The sequence below is a fragment of the Panthera onca genome, chromosome E1, assembly GCF_046562875.1.
Source record: "Panthera onca isolate mPanOnc1 chromosome E1, mPanOnc1 haplotype 2, whole genome shotgun sequence".
In the NCBI taxonomy this organism is placed as follows: domain Eukaryota; kingdom Metazoa; phylum Chordata; class Mammalia; order Carnivora; family Felidae; genus Panthera; species Panthera onca.
In genome coordinates this window covers 12746899-12770840 of record NC_138352.1, presented here as the reverse complement: position 1 = coordinate 12770840, position 23942 = coordinate 12746899, and the positions used below count along the sequence as shown (strand labels likewise).

The window sequence follows — 23942 nt, the reverse complement described above, 5'->3', positions numbered from 1 at the left end:
CACCCATCCCAGCCCAGCTCACCCCGGCCCTGTTCACCCACCCCGACCCTGCTCACCAACCCCGGGCCTGCTCATCCACCCCGGCCCTGCTCACCTACCCCAGCCCTAGTCACCCCCACCAGCCCTGCTCACCCACCCCAGCCCTGCTCACCCAGCCCTGCTCACCCACACCAGCCCTAGTCACCCATACCAGCCCTGCTCAACCACCCCAGCACTGCTCACCCACCCCAGCCCTGCTCACACTTGCCCTGCTCACCCACCCCAGCCCACCTTACCCCAGCTCTGCTCATCCACCCGGGCCCAGCTCATCCCGTCCCTGCTCACCCACCCCGGCCCAGCTCACCCCGGCCCTGCTCACCCACCCCGGCCTAGCTCACCCGGCCCTGCTCACCCACCCCGGCCCAGCTCACCCACCCCGGCCCAGCTCACCCACCCCGGCCCAGCTCACCCCGGCCCTGCTCACCCACCCCGGCCCTGCTCACCCACCCCGGCCCTGCTCACCCACCCCGGCCCTGCTCACCCCGGCCCTGCTCACCCACCCCGGCCCTGCTCACCCACCCCAGCCCAGCTTACCCCGGCCCTGCTCATCCACCTGGGCCCAGCTCACCCTCCCCAGCCCAGCTCACCCCGGCCCTGCTCACCCACCCCGGCCCTGCTCACCCACCCCGGCCCTGCTCACCCACCCCGGCCCTGCTCACCCACCCTGGCCCTGCTCACCCACCCCAGCCCAGCTCACCCACCCCAGCCCAGCTCACCCTGACCCTGCTCACCCATCCCAGCCCTGCTCACACTTGCCCTGCTCACCCACCCCAGCCCTGCTCACCAGTACCAACCCTGCTCATGCCAGTCCTGCTCAACCACAGCAGCCCTCCTCACCCTGGCCCTGCTCACCGACACCTACCTTGCTTACCCACACCAGCCCTGCTCACTCACCCCAGCCCTGCTCACGCCAGCCCTGCTCAACCACCCTAGCCCTGCTCACACTTGCCCTGCTCACCTACCCCAGCCCTGCTCACACTTGCCCTGCTCACCTACCCCAGCCCAGCTCACCCTGGTCCTGCTCACCCACCCTGGCCCTGCTCACCTACCCCGGCCCAGCTCACCCTGGCCCTGCTCACCCACACCTACCCTGCTTACCCACACCAGCCCTGCTCACGCCAGCCCTGCTCACCCACCCCAGCCCTGCTCACACTTGCCCTGCTCACCTACCCCAGCCCTGCTCACACTTGCCCTGCTCACCCACCCCAGCCCTGCTCACGCCAGCCCTGCTCACCCACCCCAGCCCTAGTCACCCCCACCAGCCCTGCTCAACCACCCTAGCCCTGCTCACCCACCCCAGCCCTGCTCACACTTGCCCTGCTCACCTACCCCAGCCCAGCTCACCCCGGCCCTGCTCACCCACCCTGGCCCTGCTCACCCACCCCGGGCCTGCTCACCCACCCCGGCTCTGCTCACCCACCCCGGCTCTGCTCACCCACCCCGGCTCTGCTCACCCACCCCAGCCCAGCTCACCCCGGCCCTGCTCACCCACCCCGGCCCTGCTCACCCACCCCGGCCCTGCTCACCCACCCCAGCCCAGCTCACCCTGGCCCTGCTCACCCACCCCGGCCCTGCTCACCCACCCCAGCCCAGCTCACCCCGGCCCTGCTTACCCACCCCGGCCCTGCTCACCCACCCTGACCCAACTCACTCCGGCCCTGCTCACCCACCCCGGCCCTGGTCAACCACCCCAGCCCTGCTCAGCCACCCCAGCCCAGCTCACCCCAGCCTTGCTCACCCACCCCGGCCCTGCTCACCCACCCCGGCCCTGCTCAACCACCCTAGCCCTGCTCACCCACCCCAGCCCTGCTCACACTTGCCCTGCTCACCTACCCCAGCCCTGCTCACACTTGCCCTGCTCACCTACCCCAGCCCAGCTCACCCTGGTCCTGCTCACCCACCCTGGCCCTGCTCACCTACCCCGGCCCAGCTCACCCTGGCCCTGCTCACCCACACCTACCCTGCTTACCCACACCAGCCCTGCTCACGCCAGCCCTGCTCACCCACCCCAGCCCTGCTCACACTTGCCCTGCTCACCTACCCCAGCCCTGCTCACACTTGCCCTGCTCACCCACCCCAGCCCTGCTCACGCCAGCCCTGCTCACCCACCCCAGCCCTAGTCACCCCCACCAGCCCTGCTCAACCACCCTAGCCCTGCTCACCCACCCCAGCCCTGCTCACACTTGCCCTGCTCACCCACCCCAGCCCTGCTCACACTTGCCCTGCTCACCCACCCCAGCCCTGCTCATGCCAGCCCTGCTCACCCACCCCAGCCCTAGTCACCCCCACCAGCCCTGCTCAACCACCCTAGCCCTGCTCACCCACCCCAGCCCTGCTCACACTTGCCCTGCTCACCTACCCCAGCCCAGCTCACCCCGGCCCTGCTCACCCACCCCGGCCTTGCTCACCCACCCTGGGCCTGCTCACCCACCCCGGCTCTGCTCAACCACCCTAGCCCTGCTCACCCACCCCAGCCCTGCTCACACTTGCCCTGCTCACCTACCCCAGCCCAGCTCACCCTGGCCCTGCTCACCCACCCCGGCCCTGCTCACCCACCCTGGGCCTGCTCACCCACCCCGGCTCTGCTCACCCACCCCGGCTCTGCTCACCCACCCCGGCTCTGCTCACCCACCCCAGCCCAGCTCACCCCGGCCCTGCTCACCCACCCCGGCCCTGCTCACCCACCCCGGCCCTGCTCACCCATCCCGGCCCAGCTCACCCCGGCCCTGCTCACCCACCCCGGCCCTGCTCACCCACCCCAGCCCTGCTCACCCATCCCGGCCCAGCTCACCCCGGCCCTGCTCACCCATCCCCGCCCTGCTCATCCACCCCAGCTCACCCACCCCAACCCTGCTCACACTTGCCCTGCTCACCCACCCCAGCCCTGCTCACCCCAGCCCTGCTCACCCACACCAGCCCTGCTCACCCACCCTGGCCCTGCTCATTCACAGGCCTTTTCTCCACCATAATGCGGGACCTGGCCAACATCACTCATGATGGCCCCAAGTGGATCGTCCTGGATGGGGACATAGACCCTATGTGGATCGAATCTCTCAACACCGTCATGGATGACAACAAGGTTCAAGGGGCTCCTGGATTCTAGAGCTAACCCTCAAAGCCTGGCGATGGCCCGGAGGGGGGCAGGGGGCTCACGGGAAGCACGTCACCACCCGCTGCACACGATGGACAGAACCTTCCGTAGACTGGCCCTGGGGAGGGAGACGGAACCTTCCGTAGGCTGGCCCTGGGGAGTGAGACGGAACCTTCCGTAGGCTGGCCCTGGGGAGCGAGGGTCTGTCTGGAACGGCAGCAGCATGGGTGAAGGGCACAGATACGGAAAACTTTCTTGCCTAAATGGCACGTGACATAACGTGGCAGGACATCTAACATCTTGGAAGACAGAAACAGAATTCAGAATGATCTAGAAACAGCGGAAGACGACGATTCTTACTTGGGTGGAACAGGGAACACAAGAACTCCGGGGGGGGGGGGGGGCACGCTTTCCCAAAGCAAATGTGGTATCACACTGATGCCCTACGCGGTGCTCACTTCGGGAAGCCTCCCGTGTTGTCTGGGGGTGGGACAGGTGTCAGGGACATCTAGGGAAGCTGGCTGGTGACGAGCACAGGTGCACGGGCCCTCTTTGTTCTGAGACACCCCCGTGTGACAAACCATCAGGACAATGGCACGTCGGCCGCTGAAAACCCACAGGCCTGACCCCCTTCCCAGGTCCTCACGCTGGCCAGTAACGAGCGAATCCCCCTGAACCGCACCATGAGGCTGGTGTTTGAGATCAGCCACCTGAGGACGGCCACCCCGGCCACCGTCTCCAGAGCCGGGATTCTGTACATCAACCCCGCAGACCTGGGGTGGAACCCGTGAGTTGGGTTTTCGCTTTTCCGTTCCAAACTGGCAGAGAAAGGCGAGGCTGGCGGCGTTTCCAAGTCGCCTGTGAGGGCGTGCGGGCATTCATTCGACAAATACCGCACGCAGGGCCTCCCCCGGGCCCCGGGGCACGGCAGCGGAAGGACCAGCGACAGCCGTGTGAACACGAGGTGTGGTGACGGGGACTAGCCCACGGCACCGTGCGCCGGGAACCCTGCGGGGAAGTGTTCCCAAGAGGAAGGCGCAGTTTGGGCTGAAACCTGGCGGGAGAGGGAGTTTTCCAGGCGGACAGAAACTGCAGGGAGCTCGCCAGGCGAGAACCAGCCTTGACGGGAACGTGGCGGGGCGGGGTGGCTAGAGTGGGAGGTTCCGGGGTCCGGGTGGCGGTCGGGAGTCCGTGGACGGAGCGTCAAGCCTGAAGATGCTCTTGGCAGGAAGGAGCTGATACTGGACCAGCCTGCGGGGCCCACACGGGGGCCCTTTCTGGGGTGAAGAGGGCCGGCCACGCCAGGGGATGATGGGTGACCACTGGGGGCAGGGAGGAAGGGACAATGTGAGAAATGCTCAAAATCTTAAGAAATGGAAGATCTGGCATTGATTCGGGGGCCCGAACCCAAAATCAGAGTGTTGGAGGGTCTGGTTCCACCCAGAGGCCCCCAGGGAGCCAGCGCCCCAGGCCTTTCTCCTGGCTGCTGGTGGCTCCGGGCCACCCGTGGCGACCCTTGGCTCGTGGATGCATCACCCGATCTCTGCGTCCACATCCACATGGCCACCTTTCTGTCTCTCGTGGTCTCCCTTCAGTCCCCTTTTCTTGTAGGGACAGTCATGGGATTGGGGCCCGCCCTCATTTCGGGATCCTAACCTTGACTACGTCTGCAAAGACCCTTTTCCAAATAAGGTCACATTTATGGGTCCTGGTGGACATGTGTTTTGGGAGCCACTACACCACATGTGAGAGTTTCCAGGGTGGGAAGACGAGGCAACAGGAGGGAGGCGGAGGGTTCGGGGGCACCGGAAGGGGGTGGGGGGTAGGAAGGAGAGAGCCAAAAGGAAGCCTTGTGCCAGGAGTGGTTCTCGAGGCCCCCGGAGGAAGGAGCAAGCCGGTGAGCGGCTGTTTGGGGACGAGGAGGGGGGAAGTGAAGAGGGCAGGGGGCCAACACGCGCCCCCCATCCCTCCCACGGGGACAGCAGTGACTTGAGGCCGGGAGACCGCAGAGCACATCCCAGAGCAGGAAGGGGAGCGAGGTTTCCCCCTGGGAGCCGGGCGGGGGCTTACCACGCTTTGCCCGCGGACACAGATCGTGGAAAGGATCGCTCTGTCATTCTGGACAACCCAGGGTGCAGTGGGGCAGACGTTTTAGCTGCCGGTCCTCCGTTCTGTTGGAGGCACGGTAAGAATCAGAGCCTGTCCTCGGGGCTGCGGATGCCAGGCTAGCCGTGTCTGGTGACGTGAGCCCCCCGCTTCTGCCCCATCCTGGAAATGATGCGCTCGCTGACCCACCAGGGGGCCGGACGCTGTTTATGCTTTAGGCAGGGCACTTAGCGCTCACGGCAGGCCAGGCTCCCTTCTGCGGGCTCTAAAAATATCCGCCCAGGCAGTCCTCACTCCCACTCAGAAGTGAAAAACCTGGGAGCCCGACATGTTGAGTAACTCGCCCAAGCTGCTGCTGGCCGAAGTCGATTCAGGCCCAGGCAGCAGGCTCCAGAGTCTGTACCCTCGCCCTTGGGGTGGCCCGCTTCTCAACAACCCACGCCAGCAGCGGGTGGACACCAGACAGTCCAACACGGGTCCTCAGTGGTTGCCTATTGCGTTAGTTTGGACGCCTCTGTAGAACGTGACAAATTCATCTCAAACTAGCTAAAGCAAAAAAAAAAAAAAAAAAAAAAAAAGGTTGGCTCAATTCAGCAAGCGGTGCTTCAGGCACGGCTGGATCCAGGAACTCAGATGATCTAATGAGAGGCGCCTGTTCCTCTCTCTTCCTCTCCTTCCCTTCCTATCCCCCTCCCCCTTTCCACACAGACGATGTGAAATCTTTCTCCTCCCCTATGTCCAGCTCTGCCCCCATCAGTATTGGCTTCATTTGGGGTAGGAAAGATGGCTCCCAGTCGTTCTAGGCTACAGGACCCCCTATGGCTAGAATGCCAGAGGCAGAGCGCGCCCCCACGGCCCCGCCGCCCCCGTCAGACCCTCTCAAGGTCGGCGTCCGGCCGCATCACCAGGCAGGAGCGCCAGAGTCACTCAGAGGCGCCAGGGATGTTCACCAAGGGGAGGGACGCCACGCGGGCCCGCCACGGTGGCCCCACCACCCGGTGCCCCCCGTCTCCCCCAGGGTAGTGAGTAGCTGGATTGAGAGGCGCAAGGTGCAGTCAGAAAAGGCCAACCTCATGATCCTCTTTGACAAGTACCTGCCCACGTGCTTGGACAAGTTGCGTTTTGGGTTTAAGAAGATCACGCCCATACCGGAGGTCACGGTCATCCAGACCATCCTGTACCTGCTGGAGTGCCTCCTCACAGAGAAGAGCGTGCCGCCCGACTCCCCCAAGGAGCTGTACGAGCTCTACTTTGTGTTTGCCTGTTTCTGGGCCTTCGGGGGGGCCATGTTCCAGGACCAGGTGAGCGGCCACCCCCCCCTCGGGGAGCCAGCCGTCCAGGCGGGGCCTCTGGGCGTCCCTAGCCGGGCCCTCGGCTCCGATTTGCTCTTCAACAGCTTGTGGACTATCGAGTCGAGTTCAGCAAATGGTGGGTCAACGAGTTCAAGACGATCAAGTTCCCCTCGCAGGGAACCATCTTCGACTACTACGTAGATCCCGACACGAAAAAGTTCCTGCCGTGGACAGAGAAAGTGCCCTCCTTTGAGCTGGACCCCGACGTCCCGCTGCAGGTGCCCGCCCCGGGGTGGTGACAGTTGGGGAGCGGGACTCAGCGCCCCGTCTCACACCTCTTGACGGGTCACCGAACACACGCGATTTTCAACAGTAAACCCGGGGACTTGGCAAACCGTTGGGTCTGCAGGTTCGCCGGGAGGTGGAAATCAGAGGTGCAGGACGTCTGAGGGTCACGACTCCCCCCCCCCCCCCACCCCCACCCCGTCCCGGCCCAGGCCTCTCTGGTGCACACCACAGAAACCACGCGTATTCGCTACTTCATGGATCTGCTCATGGAGAAGTCGTGGCCGGTGATGCTGGTGGGGAACGCAGGCACGGGCAAGTCGGTGCTGATGGGGGACAAGCTGGAGAGCCTCAACACCGACGACTACCTCGTGCAGGCCGTGCCCTTCAACTTCTACACGACCTCAGCCATGTTGCAGGGTGGGGCCGGGGCCAGAGCGGGGGTGCGGGGGTACGGGGTGGGGCCGGAGCCAGGAGCAGGGGTGCAGGGGCGTGGGGTGGGGCCGGGGGGCAGGCTAGGGTGCAGGGTGGGGCCGGAGCCAGGAGCAGGGGTGCGTGGGTGTGGGGTGGGGCCGGGGCCAGGAGCAGGGGTGCAGGGGTATAGGGTGAGGCTGGGGGCAGGAACAAGGGTGCAAGGTGAGGCTGAGGCCAGTCTGGGGTGCAGAGTGAGGCTAAGGCCAGGAGCCAGGGGTACAGGATGGGGCTGGGGCCAGGAACGGGACTACAGGTGGGACCAGGGGCAGGAACATGGGTGCAAGATGAGGCCAGGGCCAGGCTGAGGTGTAGGGTGAGGCCAGGGGTATGCCAGGGTACAGGGTGGGGCTGGGGCCAGGAGAAGGGGTGCAGGGTGAGGCCAGGAAAAGGGGCATAATAGGGGGCCAGGTTGAGGTACAAAGTGGGACGGGGCCAGGTGCAGGGGTGAGGGGTGGGGCCAGGGGCTAGGGTGCGGGGCGGGGCTGGGACCAGGAGAAGAGGTGAGGCCAGGGAGAGGGGTGCATGCAGTAGAGGGCCAAGTTGAGATACAAAGTGGGACAGGAGCAGGGGTGCAGGGGTGCAGGGTGGGGCTGGGACCAGGAGAAGGGGTGAGGCCAGGGAAAGGGGTACAGTAGAGGGCCAGGTTGAGGTGCAGAGTGGGACTGGGGGCAGGAGCAGGGGCATAGCGGGGGGGCTCAATGACCACAATGGGTCCTCACTGCCCTGTCTGGACGCCCCCAGTCACGCTCATCCCAGTGGCTGGCCCCTTACCGCCACAGTCCCCATTATCCCTTTTCACTGAAGACCAGGGACTGGCCAGGGTCCCCTTCTCCGGCCACGCCCCCTCCACTGGCCTCTGTCCTCAGAGGAGGGGGGATGGGAGTAGTCGCCAGGACCCCTCGTCCCAGAGCTCCTGGGCAGATGCCACCGGGAGCTCCTGCCACAGCCAGTCTGAGGTGGCCCCAAGGTTGTCCAGGCGCAAGGCTCCTGCCGCCTGCTCCTTGGATCCTTGATGCCCAAGTCTCCCGGCTTTGCTCCTGGGGGTGATGGAGTCGAAGCTCACCCATCCTCAGGGCCCCCTCCAGGGCCACTGCCCAGGCCACACCACCTGGTGCTGGGGACCAGGGGCCCCGTAGGACCTCCCACCAGGATGTAGCAGGCATGGTGGCAGCCGGCTGGCTCCCTTCTCCAGGGGTTCTGGAGAAGCCGCTGGAGAAGAAATCCGGGAGGAACTACGGTCCGCCAGGCACCAAGAAGCTGATCTACTTCATCGACGACATGAACATGCCCGAGGTGGACAAGTACGGGACCGTGGCGCCCCACACGCTCATCCGACAGCACATGGACCACGGGCACTGGTAAGCGGGCGGTGGGGCGGGGGCTGCGGGGAGGGTCCAGGACCGGGATGCAGACCGGGCCAGAGGAGTGCACCTCCTGCGAGGCTCGGGACAGCCCGGCCTCCCTCCGCCCCTGGCTCACGCGGGCCCCCGTTCACAAGACACCCACGGTAACGGCACAAGCACCACCCGGCATTAGCAGAACGGGGACGAGGACTCGCAGAGGCTGACAGCGGATCGGTATCCGGAGCGTGCCAGGAATTCCTGAAAACCAACAACAAGCAATGACTCCCAGCGGAGAAAAACGCATAAGGGGGGGGGGTGCGCGGGGAACCCCAACAGGTAAGAGGCACGTGAAAAATGCAAACTTTCGGCTCATCCGAGTCCCTGCAAGTTTCGTCAGGGAAACGGCCAGCCTATCTGAGAATCGTCGTCGTCATTATCGTTCATGATTAGAACGACCCGGGCCGGGCACACCTGCCCTGTGTCGGGTCTCCGTGCGTTAGCACATTTAGTCCCCGTGTTGGCGCAGGGCACGGGGCGCTGGGCCGCCTTGCCTGGGTGGTGGTGGGGGGGGGGGGCCGATGCTGCTGGACGGCAGAGCTGGGGCGGAAGCTCGTGCCTGCGCGCTAAGCCACTCCGCCGCCTCTCGTTTCCAGATTTTCCTTGAGGACAGGAAGTGAAATCGGCCCGTTCACATATAAGCGACACTCATGGGGGGTTTTGGTCACCACGCGCGAGAGATGATGGCGGGCGGGGTGGGGGCCGGTGGCACGACTTTGGGGGGGTCTCCCTCGCGCAGGTACGACAGACAGAAGCTGACACTGAAGGACATCCACAACTGTCAGTACGTGGCTTGCATGAACCCCACCTCCGGATCCTTCACCATCGACCCCAGGCTCCAGGTGGGCAGAAGCCAAACTCCGCTCGTCCCGCCGCCATGGGGTTGAGGTCTCAGAACAAGCACATCCCGTACAGTATTCGGGACACGCTTACTCATCAGGACAATTGTTTGTTATTTACCTGAAACTCAGATTTATCTATTATTTTTTTTAAGTTTTTTTTTTTTTAAATGTTTGTTTATTTTTGAGTCAGGGAGAGACAGAGCGTGAACGGGGGAGGGTCAGAGAGAGAGGGAGACACAGAATGGGAAGCAGCCTCCAGGCTCTGAGCAGTCAGCCCAGAGCCCGACGCGGGGCTCGAACTCACGGACCGCGAGATCGTGACCTGAGCCGAAGTCGGACGCTGAACCGACTGAGCCCCCCAGGCGCCCCTCTGAAACTCAGATTTAGCAGGATCTCCCATACTAACATCTGCAACCCCATCCAGGCAGAACCTCGCTTCTAAAGGATCTAAGCGGATCCTTACGATTTCGTGGGATCTGAAGGATCTGAGCGGATCCTTATGATTTCGTGGGATCTTACCACATACGAGGCCCAAGGAGGGAGACCGTCCGTTCCGACCATGCCCGCGAGACACTAGGTGACGGGGGCAGAGCCTGCGCCCCCAGGCAGGCAGGAACCCCGGGCCACCAGCTGGTCCCCCCGGGGCCACCTGACGGGGATCTGTGGTTGTTCCCGGCAGCGCCATTTTTGTGTGTTTGCCGTGAGCTTTCCGGGCCAGGAGGCCCTCACCACCATCTACAACACGATCCTGGCCCAGCACCTGGCCTTTCGCTCGGTCCCCATGGTGGTTCAGAAGATGAGCACCCAGCTGGTGACCTCGGCCCTGGGTAAGCTGACGGCTCATCCCCTCCCCTCCTGTCAGTAAAACCTGCTGCTTCACGGGGCTGATGGCTTCTTCGCAGTCTCCCCTGGAAGATATTTTATTTCTACTTTTAAAATCAATATTTTTAAACGATGCTATGTTGCAGCAGGAGGTATGATGAAATCCAGTGGCTTGAGGGGAGGGCGGGGGGTGGGGGGGCGGGGGTAGGAAATTCAAGTGTACAAGGAGTGATTTACACATCAGTAGGGCAGCAAACCTCCCTCTTCGGCCGTGCAGAACTTACTCAAGTTGTCGCCACCTCGTAGTCCATTTGCTTTCGAAGCTGTACCTTAAGCTCTGCCCTTCCTGAGGCCGTTAAGAGCACCTAAGAATCGATGTATCTTTTTCCGGTAACAGCCCTGCATCAGAAAGTCACTGCAATGTTTCTTCCCACGGCCATTAAATTTCATTATGTCTTCAACCTGAGGGACCTCTCCAGTATTTTCCAGGTACTACTCCCTTAGCCCTCTTCTGGCCAAGTCCCTGACCCGTGGGTGCTCTCCTCCTGTGCTGCTCTCAGGAGAGAAAGCAAAGCGACCTATGGACTGATGACAGCAATGATGATGGGGCTGCGTGTGTCACTACCCTGTTGTTTTGCTTGCCTGGTTCCATCTCCCCCTAGAAGTGTGGACCCCATGCAAGCAGGGCCTATCTGGGCTGTGATCCCGGAGCCCCAGAGGGGGTCTGGAACGTGCTAGACTCTCCGTAAGAACCTGTCGGACGTGCCCGGGGCACTCGGTCGCCAAATGGCTGAGCCAGGACCGGACACAGGCAGGCTTGCGGCGGATCCCCGGCCCGTAACTGCCCGCCCTGTGGCCCTCGAGAGTCTGGTTCCCCCTCGTGGCCAGACTCGTCTGTCCCTTCTCCGCCAGCCACCCCGTTAGAGAACGAAGGCATCGGCCCTGTCGTGGGAGGAGGATTCCCCCACATCTCCGCCCGCGACACAGCCTCCGGGAAGCACATGGCCTCGGCCATCCGTGCCTTGGCAGATCACCGCCTGGGAAAGTGACCACTCTCTCGCGTCGGCTACGTACGGCACCTGGCTGGCCTCCGTAGTGCAGCTGACGATGCTGACCGTCCCGTGCCTGGGGCAGGGGCTCTTATTCTCCACAGCGGAGATCCTGAGGGTACCGCTCGACCTAGTCCGCCTCTGGCTGCATGAGGCCGAGAGGGTGTATGGCGACAAGATGGTGGACGGGAAAGACCAGGACATGCTGCGCAGAGTCACGATGGCTTCCACCAAGAAATTCTTTGACGTAAGTCAAGCCACCAAGTCCCTCTGATGAGCCCCGACAGGCCCTAGGAGGGCAGAGTGCCTGGGGCCCGCCGATAAGGCGAGCCCTCTCGGAAGGGCCCCGACGCGAGGGTGCGAAGGACCGCGCCGGGTCCCCAGAAGTGACTCGGTCACGCGAGTGTGTGTCTGGGGGAAGGACTGACGCTTCAGTAGGTCGGGATGTGATGAGCTCCCTCCGTCCGCTTGGCGTAGAGAAAGGCCTGCTTGGCTCATGGCGCTCTACTCGTACGTCCTAGGCTTTCTTGGAAGATTCTTTTCTTTCTCCTGACGTGATGGGAGATGGGACCGTCCTACCGGGGAGGTTTTTGCCCGCTGGTTTGCAGGGCCCCAGCAGCAGCGGTTTGGGCCCATGAAGACTCGGCCCGGCGTCCCGGGGCCGCTGCGGCAAGCAGCGTGATGCGTTGAGCTGCGTGCCCACGATGGACCGCGGAAGTGTCTTACCTCTTATTCCTAGGATCTCGGCGAAGAGCTTCTCTTCGCCAAGCCAAATATCTTCTGCCACTTCTCTCACGGGATCGGCGAGCCCAGATACTTCGCGGTAACCAACGTGGCCCATCTACACAAGCTCCTGGTGGACGTCCTCGACAGTTACAACGAAGTCAACGCGGTCATGAACTTGGTGAGGGGCGTGCGCCGTGCTGACAGCACAGGCGAGGGGCCGGGACCCCGCTTTCCCCGTCCCGCCTCGCCGGGAACCACGGCGGTGCCCTGGGGTGGCGTGACTCTTGGCAAAGGCCGCCTGGACCCGCCCCCCCCACCCAGGAGGGTCTGGGCCGTGGACGGAGCCGCATCCGCGCGCCCCGGGATGCCAAGAAGCCTCTCGGTTCTCGGCAGGTGCTGTTCGAAGACGCGGTGGCTCACGTCTGCAAAATCAACCGCATCTTGGAGTCGCCCCGTGGGAACGCCCTGCTGGTGGGCGTGGGAGGCAGCGGGAAACAGAGCCTCTCGCGCCTGGCCGCCTACATCAGCGCGCTGGACGTGTTCCAGATCAGCCTCAGGAAGGGCTATGGGATCCCAGACCTCAAGGTGAGACGTGGCTTTCTGACGAGCCGCCCCTGCGGAAGGGGAGGAGGCGGGGGGCAGGGAAACTCTGACCACGCGCCGGTCCGAAAAGAGGCCCCCGGGACACAGAAAGTGAATGTCCCTGCAGGGTCCTCGTCGGAGGGAGTAAGGGCCGGGACACGTGCTTCCACCAGTGCCCGTGCCCCTGTGGCCCAGGGGAGAGGCCGTGCGGGTCCCTGTCCCCGCCGGGCTGGAGTCTGTAGGGTCAGCCCAGCAGCAGCGGGACCCGGTTCTTGCCCCTGGTCGCCGAGTTGTTCTTGTCGTTCCCGGGTCCCCAGAGTAAATAATTCCGGGCGGTTACTCGGTATCTGACTACGAACTTGGATCCTGCCAGGCCGCTTTTTGAATTAATCAAATAAACATTAGTGTCAACAGGTCTCCCATCACCAAGACGTGCTGCGGAGGCTTTTCATTGATTTCTTTTTCCCGAAAGTTTGCTCTGGCCGGGGAACTGTGCTCATCAGACATGAGTGGCCCAGAGCAAATCGGCGTCCTGCTTCAGATTAGAACTGAAACTGATTCGACCGCATTACAGGGGGCGCATCTCTCTCTGCGTTGGTGCCGGGGGGCCGCTTCTGCAGGCCGGACCCAGCGGGGACCCTCCCCACTGCACGGGGCCCTGAGGACCCTGAGGGTCGTTGGTGGGCAGCTTTAGCGGGGTGACCTGGAGCCCTGCCGGGGCACAGCACCCTGGGATGCTCTGCGGGAGGAGGTGGTCCGCTGGCAGAGACCCTTGGAACAACAGTGGGGACGGGGTGCTAATTCTCAGCCCTGCCGGCTCTGCCAGGGGGGCTCTGCCAGGGACCACAACCTCTGGACAAGCATGTGGCTTCTGTCCTTGGCATTGTCCCCAGGGGATTCTACTCTTTCCAGCAAAGGACTAGCCGATGTATTTTTAGGTCCTTGCGTTAAGGGAAAGGTCTTCCTACGGGGGCTACACCGCCTCCTGGACTGGACCGGCTCGCAGCTTAGCCGGTCAAGTTAGTTCACTCTGATTTCCCGGGTGCACTTGACGGCATTTAGGACCCTCGCCTCTGAGCTGTATCATCTCACTGGGTTTTCTCTGCTGAAAAGTTTCTAATCTATCAACCAAGTTATACTGGTTTATTTCTTTTTTGTAATGTTTACTTATTTTTGAGAGAGAAAGAGAGAGAGAGACAGAGTGTGAGCAGAGGAGGGGCAGAGAGAGAGGGAGACACAGAATCGGAAGCAGGCTCCAGGTTCTGAGCCATCAGCACAGAGCCCAATGCAGGGCTTGAACTCATGACCCGTGAGATCATGACCTGAGCCGAAGTCGGACACTTAACCGAATGAGCCACCCAGGCGCCCCACATACTGGTTTATTTTTACGATTGCATCCCAGTGTCTGTCGCCGTGTGGATTTTGTCCCTGGCACTTCACTTTAGGGCCAGTTGTGAGTGTTGAGTCTGAACAGCGTTCTTACAGGCGATCTGAGGACTGTGCCCTCAACACCCACTGCGAGCCGGCTGGTGCTAACCGTCCGCTATCACTTATTGAGCAGCTGCTGTGTGTTCAGAAGTAAAGAAGGAGACAAAGTGGGCTGACGGGGCTTGTGTTGTGCCGTTAGTGATGTGATGTCGTTACACGGTCTGCACCATAAGCTGTGGACGCCCGCTGGAGGTTAGAGGCAGGAAAGGGGTCAGGAACTGTCCCCGAGGGACACTGTGGAGAATCCTGGACGTGGTCCCCAGGAAACGAGATGCCATCAAGTGTTTGAGCAGAGAGAACCAAGACCTGGGAAGGTCCCAGAACAAAATGGAGGGCGGTTTGAGGACCACAGAGAGTGCCGCGGGGTGAGCGGTGGGGAGGTGCAGAAAAGCCTTGTGCCCCACAGGGGCTGGGACCGGGCCGTGTAGGGAGCGGGAAGGGAGAGACCTGAGGGGCAGTCTAGGGGTGCCCCCACCCGCCAGGGCTCTGCCTGCACAGGAGGGAGTAGGGGGGCAGGGCCTCGCTGGGCTCCCCACTCTCCGGGCCCCAGCGCTGCCCTGTTTGTATTCCTGTGGGATGCTCCCCCAAAGCCTGAGTCGTAGCCCGGAGAGGAGGGACGCACCTGATGGGGAACCCCGGAAGTTGAGTCAGGGCCCAGCTATCATGGTCTGATGATAATAAGCAGCTTAGGGGGCCTCCCAGCCAGAGATGGGAGCGTGTGCTCCCCTCCACCAACGCCAACCCCTAGACTCCCCCTGGACGCGGGTGATCACTGACCTCCTTGTCAACGAGGGGCGAGTGGGGAAGGGACCCGTAGGCACCCGAGCTTTGGGAGCTGACTGTGACGTCTGCACCCGGAGCGGCGCCCAGCAGGGTGGTGCCCTCCGCTAGGCCGCAAATGAGGCCGGGGCAGATCTGGGCTGGGGGCCCGGGGGGCAGCCGGGAGGAACCTACGTGATGCCGCTCCGCATACATGGGCATCTGAGGAATTTGAGGGAGAGGAAGGACGTGCTGGGGGGCTGGGAAGTGCTGGGAGGTGGGAGGCGGGGACCCCAGGACGGGACCAGCAGCCTAAGAGGGTGGGAGTGAGGGACGGGCAAGAGAGAACACGCAGGGCCGAGGCCGCACGAGGGCAGGTGTGGCCGCCAGGGTCAGAGGGGTGAAGCTTTGAGACGGCGGGGCAGAGCCAAGGCGGGGCAGGACAGGGACGCGCCAGAGGAGGGACAGCCCCGCGGGCTCTCCTGGGGACACCGAGGAGAGAGCCGGCCGGCCGAGCAGCGGAGCACCTGTGGGCTGATGGGAAGGAGCCACAGACCCAGACGTGGCGGGAGGGGGAGCAGCTGGGTCAGGAGGAGCCCCTTATCCCCATTCCTAGGCCTTCAGTCTTTCCAGAAACTTCCACCCTGACCTGGACAGCCGTACAGTTAGCTTTGCGCGCCTCAGCCAGTCGGGCCAGACTTGGAATCTGAATTTGGGGAACCTTTAGAGCTTTGCACCCAGTGGCTCCCACCTGCAGGAAGAAAGGGCCCTCCGCGGCATCCTGCCGACCCCACCCCCGCCCCAGAAGCTCCCTTCCCACTCACAGACCCGCTGCCCTCCGCCACCTCCCTTGGGGTGACAGCCGGGCCGTGCACGCTCAGGCCTCTGGATTTAGACACATCTCCAACCACAGGCTCAGTGGGGCAGCAAGACGAGGAGAGCCTTCCTCCTAGCTCTGAGGCTCCTCCAGCCTGCACCCCTGCCCCTGCCCCTGCCCGAACCCCACCGGTGTGGCCCTCCTCTTCTAGCTCAGGACCTCCCCTCGTTTTCGTGCTAAGTTGTCAAACACGTGGAACTTAGGGCTTGCTTTCCACCGCCGTCCCCTCCAGCTAAGGACCTTGGTAATGTTTCTGTCCGGACAGAGACGCCAGGGAGGCTGGCCGCTGCCGGAGGGCAGCACTGAGCCACACGGGATGCCTCCAACTGGCCCGTTTTAAAGCCTTTGAAACGATTACACGGGCCCATCGGTCTCAGAGAAAAATTAGACATTACACGTAGTAGGTCATCAAACCCTGCAAATTCGCATTAGTACCTGGACGACAGACGTTTCGAACGGACATTTACATCTGTCGCGTGTAAGGGGGCACATTCTTCGAGAAACGGAAGGTATTCATACCGTTCTGACACGTGCGTTTTTTCTTTCTCCTTTTTACTAGTCTCCTTCACGGATGCTTCCAGAATGAGCATAGTCGTTTCGTGTGGCTGTTTCTTTAAATCCTAGTAGGGACGGGACAGGCGTTTCGCTCCGTGTAGGGATTGCTCTGAGCTGTGTCCTCCTGGCACTGAGCTCCAGACCTGAGCCCGCGGTGCATTTACTGAGGACCTCCTTTGGGATCTCTATTTGAGGGCTCCCCCCCCTTTATCTTTTCTCGGTAGTAAACTGTGCGCACAACACAAAATTTACCGTTGTCACCATACAGGTCAGTGGCATTGAGCACACCCACACTGGTTTATAACCACCACCCCCCGTCTCCGTCTTCCCAAACTGAAACACGAAGTCCCCACCCCTGGCGCCCACCCCGCTACGTTCTGTCTGTATGAACCTGACCACCCCAGGGGCCTCCTGCCAGTGGAATCCTACAGTATTTGTCGTTTGCGGACGGGAGTCGCGTCCCCCAGGCACATCCGGGTTGCAGCAGGTGTCAGGATGTCTTTCCTGCCGAAGCCTCAATAATCCATCATATGGAGAGGCCACCTTTGTCCGTTTGTTGGCCGACGGACACCTGGGTTGCTTCTGCCCGCGTGGGCGCTGCGAGCATGGCTTCCCGCCCAAGGTTTTGGGTCCCCTTCTACAGACCCCGCACGTTGCTCACAAAGCTGATCCCCGGTTGTCCCCTCCCGGGTGGTTGTGGGGGACGCCTCCAAGCAAACGTCCCCGTGACCGACCCTCGGCGTGTTCTCCTTGCGTCCAGGTTGACCTGGGTGCACAGTACATAAAGTCAGCTGTGAAGAATGTCCCCTCGGTGTTCCTGATGACAGACTCCCAGGTGGCCGAAGAGCAGTTTCTGGTGCTGATCAACGACCTGCTGGCCTCGGGGGAGATACCGGGGCTGTTTACGGACGACGAGTTGGAGAACATCATCTCCTCTATGCGACCCCAAGTGAAGTCCGTCGGCATGAACGACACTCGGGAAACATGCTGGAAGTTCTTCATTGACAAAGTGCGCAGGCAGCTTAAGGTGGGAGCTCGCGTCTTTGCAGCATCCCGGGGGGCCCGGCACGGGGCTCAGGTCCTTTCCTCCGTGCGGAGTCGGGTGGGGGGTGGAGGGGCTGCTCCCCCTTCGCACGAGGAAGGCCCGTCGGAGAGGACGGTGGGGCTGCGCGGTGGACGTGAGCCGACGGAGGTGTCTCGTGGCCAAGAGAAGCGTTTTCTACCCCATGACACACGGGTGTAAATAGATGAGGAAGTAGGCCTTGACCTTCAACGTTCTTTCTTAGGGAAACTGGGCTGAACTACCCCACTGGACTGAGGGCACTTTGGGTCCTTTTCTCCCTTCTGTCAGCATCCAGAAGGGGCAGCTGCCCCCCTGACCCAGATGGTGCTGCCCTCTGGGAGGGTTCAGCCCAGTAGCTCTTCTAGAACCTGCTGGGTTACACAGTCTGACCAGTAGACATTGTTTGGGGGCTGAAGGAGCCCCTGATGGATGCTCCCCGTGCCCGGCCCGGCTTTTCTCCGGTCGAACGGCCACTTCCAATGAGCCAGGCCAGGATCCCCGTGGAAGGAGAACGAGGAGGGGCCCGCAGGGCTGAGGCTTTTCCCGGTCCAGCCAAAGGGACCCCAGGGCCTGTTTGCATAGCACCTATGAACAGCTGGGGTCCCAGAGAGTCCCGGACTGCCTGGGGATTAGCCATCTTCTCGGAGGCCTGGAGGAGGCCGGCCCTGTCCTTGGGCCTTATCTGCCCGGCCTGGATGCTCATTCCCCACTCTGTCCTTCATCCGGCCTTTCTCTCCCCCACTTTGCGGCGGCCGTGACAGAGGGCCTTACCTGCACACTTCTCCATCCCTCACGAGAGGCGTGCAGTGGAGCATTTATCGGTTGTGACGCAAACCCGGAACCCCGGGTGCTCTCTGCGGACACCCGAAACGGACGACACAGAGAGCTTTCCTTCCGAAGGAACTTTCTGCCGGACTGGCAGGCTCTGGCCTCAGCAGCACCGTGACCAATGAGCTGCCCCTCTGTGTCCCGCCTCTAGGTGATCCTGTGTTTCTCTCCTGTGGGCTCCGTCCTGCGTGTGCGGGCAAGAAAATTCCCCGCCATTGTCAACTGCACGGCCATCAGCTGGTTCCACGAGTGGCCAGAAGATGCCCTGGTGTCCGTGAGTGCACGCTTCCTCGAGGAAACAGAGGGCATTCAGGTGAGTCACTGGGCACGGCCCCCTCTGCCGCCCCCTGTACTGGGGCTCACAGAGCCGGGAGGGTCTGCCGCGTGGGACAGGGGGACCCCACGCACTCTGCCTCCAGGCAAGTAAGGACTCGCCTTGGTGCAAAATTTAAGAGAAGGGAGGGAGTAACTTTAAGCAGTCAAGATCGGTGATGTCTTAATGTGGTTCTTTTAACCATGCAAATTAATGCCGAATAATTCACAATGAACGAATATCAAAATTGATCAAAATCGCAAACGATGATAAGTTTCTGGTTGTTTTTCACGTCCTGCATTGCTGTGCCCCCAGACTCTCGTTTCTGCCAGCTTGGAGTACCCTCCCCTGAGGCCACGGCCCCACGGGGCTGGGGCAGGAGGGTTGACACTGGGGTACAAACAGACTGAGCAGATCAGGCTTTAAACGTAGTGCCTGATCAGGGCTGCCTGGGGAGCCCGTGTTTACTTGGTAAGCATGCACAGAGGCCCACACTTACTCTGGTCTCGGGCTCCGGCACAGCCCTGCCCAGGGCTGCCCCCTCCCCTGTGCCCTGGCCCTTCTCCTCTACAGGCCAGGACGGCTGAGATGGGGAAGTCAGTCTGCTTGTCTTTTGCAGGCCGTTTCTTTCATCGAAAGACGGTGCCCACGTTCACTGTTTGAGCTAACTGCTGGCCTAGAAATGGCCATTAAACCCTGACCCAGCCAGCGGGGGAAATGAGGAGCCCTAGGATAAGTCACACTTGGTTATCATGTTTTGTTTTATTTTGGACACATATTCAGTTACTAAGTACTGAACCTGAAGTTAACCGTGGGCCTGGTGGGAAAGGTGGGTAAAATCTCCTGCTGGTCATTGCTAGAGCACCTACTCTGGGATGGGCCCTTCCCACACTTTGCTCGGGGCACAGATGTGGGGTTTCCAGCCCCCCCCCCCCAAGATCGGGGAAAGGCCCCCACGGCTGGCACCAGCGAGGGCCACAGGGCAGATGCTGAAGCAGCATGTGTCAGGGGGAACACGTTTCCAAATTACCTTGAATCACGGCTGGCATGGCTTGGACAATTCCTGGGACCAGGCGCCCAGGCAGATGGGGTGGACCCAGACGGTGGTGGCTGTGACCCTGCCGTGGGAAGCAGGACCCAGCGTAGGACCCTTCGCACAATAAATGCCTACTGGATGGCCCAGGTCACTCAAACATACCGTCGGGCCCTGCGCTCTCCCAGGCATGGGCGGACGTGAATCAGAGAGGTGGTCACGGGAGTCAAGCCATGCTGCGTCCCTGGCACTGAGCCAGACCCCTGCTGGTACAATGTCACCAAGCGCCCACGACGGCCTGCACAGGCATTGCTGTCTTGACGGCCCCCACTCCTCCCGGGGCTCCTCCAGGGCCCCCACCGGAGTGGGGTCGCTCCCGCCAGGGGACAGGGAACCAACGGCCCATCTTGCCTTTGCAGGGAGATGTCAAGGCTTCCATCAGTCTCTTCATAGCCTACGTGCACACCACGGTCAACGAGATGTCCAGGCTGTACCTGGCCACCGAGAGGCGTTACAACTACACCACCCCCAAAACCTTCCTGGAGCAGATCAAGCTTTACCAGAACCTGCTGGCCAGGAAGAGAATGGAGCTGGTGGCCAAGATCGAGAGGCTGGAGAACGGCCTGATGAAACTGCAGAGCACAGCGTCCCAGGTAGGGAAGAACCTTCCCCCGAGTCGGAGGAACGGGATTCCGGCCTTAGAGAAACGTCCGTTCTCATGCCAGAAAGGACACGTGGGTTCTAATATTAAAAACAAAAACAAAAACAAAAACGGGTTCAAAATGCTTTCGCAGTGCTGACGTTACGTTGGGTGCTTCGCGAATCCCCGGGCGGGATTCGTGCGTCCAGTCTGGCGCGTCCGTGACGTGGCCGTTCCAGGATGCCCTGCACTGAGGCCACCCTGTCACTTACTGCCTCCCCGCACCCCCTCCCGCTCTGTGTCGTGGCCCCGGGGCCCAAGCTCACCCGTCTCTTGGCGTCTCCTCCCCGAGGTGGATGACTTAAAAGCCAAGCTGGCGATTCAGGAGGCTGAGCTCAAGCAGAAAAACGAGAATGCCGACAAGCTGATCCAGGTGGTGGGTGTGGAAACCGAGAAGGTCAGCAAAGAGAAAGCCATTGCGGACGAGGAGGAGGCCAAGGTGGAGGTCATCAACAAGGTGTGCGGACACGCGGGGCCTCCGTGGGCTGTGGCTCACGGCTACGCCAGGCCAGGCCTCCCCTGAGTGGTCAGTATCTCCCATGGGCCCAGGCAAAGGCCGGGAGGGCTCCCAGACCTGCAGGAAGCCCCCTGAGGGGGCATCTCTCCCAGCTCAGAGGAGGGCCGTCTCCTCTTGGAGCCGTGCCGTCTGTCCCCAGGCCACCTTGGTGGCATTTCCAGGAGCTGGTAAGAGACGCAGGTTCTCGGGCCCCGGCCCAGCTCTGCTGAATCAGGTCTGCATTTTAACAAGATGCCAGGGACCTGTGAGCACATTAAGGTTTGAGAAGCGCCCCGCCCTTGGATGGGGGCCCTGGTCCTCAGACCCTGTGCCAGGAGCTCCCCAGAGGTGCCGAGGTCACTGGGCCGGGTGGGGTGGCAGGAGCTGCAGAACCACAACCCTCTGAGGCTCAGGGTGGTCAGCAACGTGCCCGGGGTCTCAAAACTAGGGAGTGGCAGTCAGGACCCACATCCACACCCCAAACTCTGTGACCTGCCCGTCTGATACCACGTGTGGCTCTTAATGACCAACCCCGGGGTCAGGGGTGCTCCCCGGGGAGGAAGCCCCGGGTGGTGCCCCCGGGTTAGCCCGCCCAGGCAGCACCTTCACCCCAAGAGACCTGGGCCACGAGGAGCCCCCGCCACTGGCTCTGAGGCCTTACTGTCTCTTAGTGCCAGTGTGTGATTTCTCCAAATTGGAACAGTTCGGAGGTCTGGCTCGCCCTCCCCGTAAGGAAGTGAGAACGTGTTCATGCACCTGTGCGTTCGCTCCTCGGATCGGGAAGAACCCCTCCGAGTCTCTGGGTGCCGAGCACAGAGACCAGTAGCCGCGTGGTGTCCATCACGAAGGAGCCAGTAGGGGCTGGGGGCTTTGCTGGGTGCAGAGGACAAGGACAGAAAGGAGAGGGTCTCTCTGCAAGGCACCCCGTGGAGAGTGCATCCTGCCCCTGACTTTAAGAACAACGTGGGGCACGACCACAGGAACGGGCGTGGAAGGCTGGCTGGGCAGGCTGACCCGGGGATAGCACCCGGGCCTTCCTCCCCGGAGCACCCTCGCGGGGGCCGTTTCTGGATGCAGGGGCTGGAGAGGGACGGGTGCCGGACATTAACCGCTGTCGGTCCCGGAAGCGGGGGCCATTCCAGAACCCCAAGTCCGCCACCCCCATGGCTCATTCCAACCTGTTGAGGGGCAGGGGCAGAGGGGCGGAGAGGAGAAAGGCGGGCTCCAGGCGGTGACCAGTGACCTCCCGGGCATGAAGGGGAGCACGGGGCACAGCACCCTCCTCACTTCCGTCCGTGCTCTCGCTGCTGCCCAGGGCTACCCACACACACCCACACCCACACACACACTCTCACACGCAGCCCCCACCAATCCCTGCGCTGATCTTTCCCGCGTGGCTTCCTTCCAGAATGTCACAGAGAAACAAAAGGCATGTGAAACGGACCTGGCCAAGGCGGAGCCGGCCCTGCTGGCCGCGCAGGAAGCTCTCGACACGCTGAATAAGGTGCGGGAAGGGAAGGAGCAAGAAACGGACCGGCCAGAGGGGAGGAGAAAGCCGTGGTGTGCGTGTGCAAGCGGCCGCAGGCTTGTGGAAGCTTCCCAGGGTGGTCCCAGGGCCTGCGGGCCCCTTTCAGGTGCTCCCCATCTGTCATCTTCAGAACAACCTGACCGAGCTGAAGTCCTTCGGGTCACCCCCGGACGCCGTGGTCAACGTCACGGCCGCCGTCATGATCCTGACCGCGCCGGGGGGCAAGATCCCCAAGGACAAGAGCTGGAAAGCGGCCAAAATCATGATGGGCAAAGTGGACACGTTCCTGGACTCCTTGAAGAAGTTTGACAAGGAGCACATCCCCGAGGCCTGCCTGAAGGCGTTTAAGTGAGTCAGGCTCGGCCGCACCGCCCAGCTCAGCACAGTGGTGCCAGGGTCCCCCGGGTCCCCTCCCGCCCGCCCCGGCCAGAGACCTGTTCCCAGGGGAAGGCTGTGCCGGCCGGGGTGGGGCAGGGCCTCAGGCTGTGTGCAGCAAGGTGGGCCCCCAGAGCTGGCGGGGGGCGGCCTGGGGAAACGTGGCCGCACCCGGGTCCTGGGGCACCTCAGCACCCTCTTCCTTCCCCACCGGAAGGAGTCAGCGCAGGCGGAAAGGCCCGTGGCTCAAAAGCCACAACAGCGCACAGGAGGGTCTAACAACCCGTCACACAGCCCACAGGACCAGGAGAAACACCACCAGGGCCCCTAGAGGCGAGAGCAGTTGCACACACACATACGCACGCACACACGCGTGCCGTGTGCATCCGCTGACTCGGGCCCCGTCGTGCGTGTTTTCTGCTTCCCGCTGTTGTCACCGTAAATGCGCCACACCTGGAGGGGCAGACCCGGCGGGCTGGCCCGTGTTGCTGAGGGGCGGGCGGGGGGAGCAAAACAAATGCCGCCAAGGGGCCTCCACCACCGGGAGGCGGACGCGCGCTCAGCCTCCTCGCTGGCGCCCGTTCCCCCATGGTCGAGACGCCTGTGTGTGTGCAGAGATCGCGGGGCTCCTGGTGCTGACCGGAGAACACGTTTTCTTCCCGGTTCATCGGGCTCTCTAACCGCCGGACGGCCTTGGCGGCAGGCAGAGTGTAACTTCCCTAACTGGTCCCAAACCGCGGAAGATTCAGGCCGTCTCCGTTCTGCCAGCTCCCCGACGGCCGCGGCCCCCGACGGGTGTCTAAACACCTACACCTGTCGCAACGTCAACCTAGAGGAAACAGGAAGTAAACCGAGGGCGGGGATGGCCGGCTGTACTCCCGGCGGACGTCCAAATTGCTCGTCGGTTCTATTTTGAATTAACCCATTCGAGAGCCTTTCTGCAGGGAGTTCAGTCTGTTACGCTTAATGACGTCACTGTCGCTTTTTAAAATACTGGTTTCGGGGTGCCTGGGTGGCTCAGTCGGTTAAGCGTCCAACTTTGGCTCAGGTCAGGATCTCGCGGTCTGTGAGTTCGAGCCCTGCGTTGGGCTCTGTGCTGACGGCTCAGAGCCTGGAGCCTGCTTCGGATTCTGTCTCCCTCTCTCTCTCTGCCCCTCCCCTGCTCACGCTCTGTCTCTCTCTCTCAAAAAAATAAATGTTAAAATTAAAAAAAAAAAAA

General features: G+C 62.2%; 1 protein-coding gene across 3 annotated transcripts in view; it reads left to right on the top strand.

Moving 5' to 3' along the window:
• The window catches only part of DNAH17 (dynein axonemal heavy chain 17), a 103805-nt gene that overhangs the window by 56809 nt on the left and 23054 nt on the right, over positions 1 to 23942 (top strand). For all 3 annotated transcript variants that reach the window (XM_078438076.2, XM_078438075.2, XM_078438077.2), the window contains 18 exons: positions 2991 to 3118; positions 3769 to 3917; positions 6255 to 6537; positions 6633 to 6806; positions 7026 to 7233; positions 8480 to 8645; positions 9427 to 9529; positions 10209 to 10356; positions 10749 to 10840; positions 11486 to 11647; positions 12140 to 12304; positions 12520 to 12711; positions 17148 to 17414; positions 18430 to 18591; positions 20044 to 20277; positions 20617 to 20781; positions 22229 to 22324; positions 22479 to 22696. In XM_078438076.2, the coding sequence (XP_078294202.2) occupies positions 2991 to 3118; positions 3769 to 3917; positions 6255 to 6537; positions 6633 to 6806; positions 7026 to 7233; positions 8480 to 8645; positions 9427 to 9529; positions 10209 to 10356; positions 10749 to 10840; positions 11486 to 11647; positions 12140 to 12304; positions 12520 to 12711; positions 17148 to 17414; positions 18430 to 18591; positions 20044 to 20277; positions 20617 to 20781; positions 22229 to 22324; positions 22479 to 22696 (3112 nt within the window). The remainder of the gene's footprint in view (positions 1 to 2990; positions 3119 to 3768; positions 3918 to 6254; positions 6538 to 6632; positions 6807 to 7025; positions 7234 to 8479; positions 8646 to 9426; positions 9530 to 10208; positions 10357 to 10748; positions 10841 to 11485; positions 11648 to 12139; positions 12305 to 12519; positions 12712 to 17147; positions 17415 to 18429; positions 18592 to 20043; positions 20278 to 20616; positions 20782 to 22228; positions 22325 to 22478; positions 22697 to 23942) is intronic.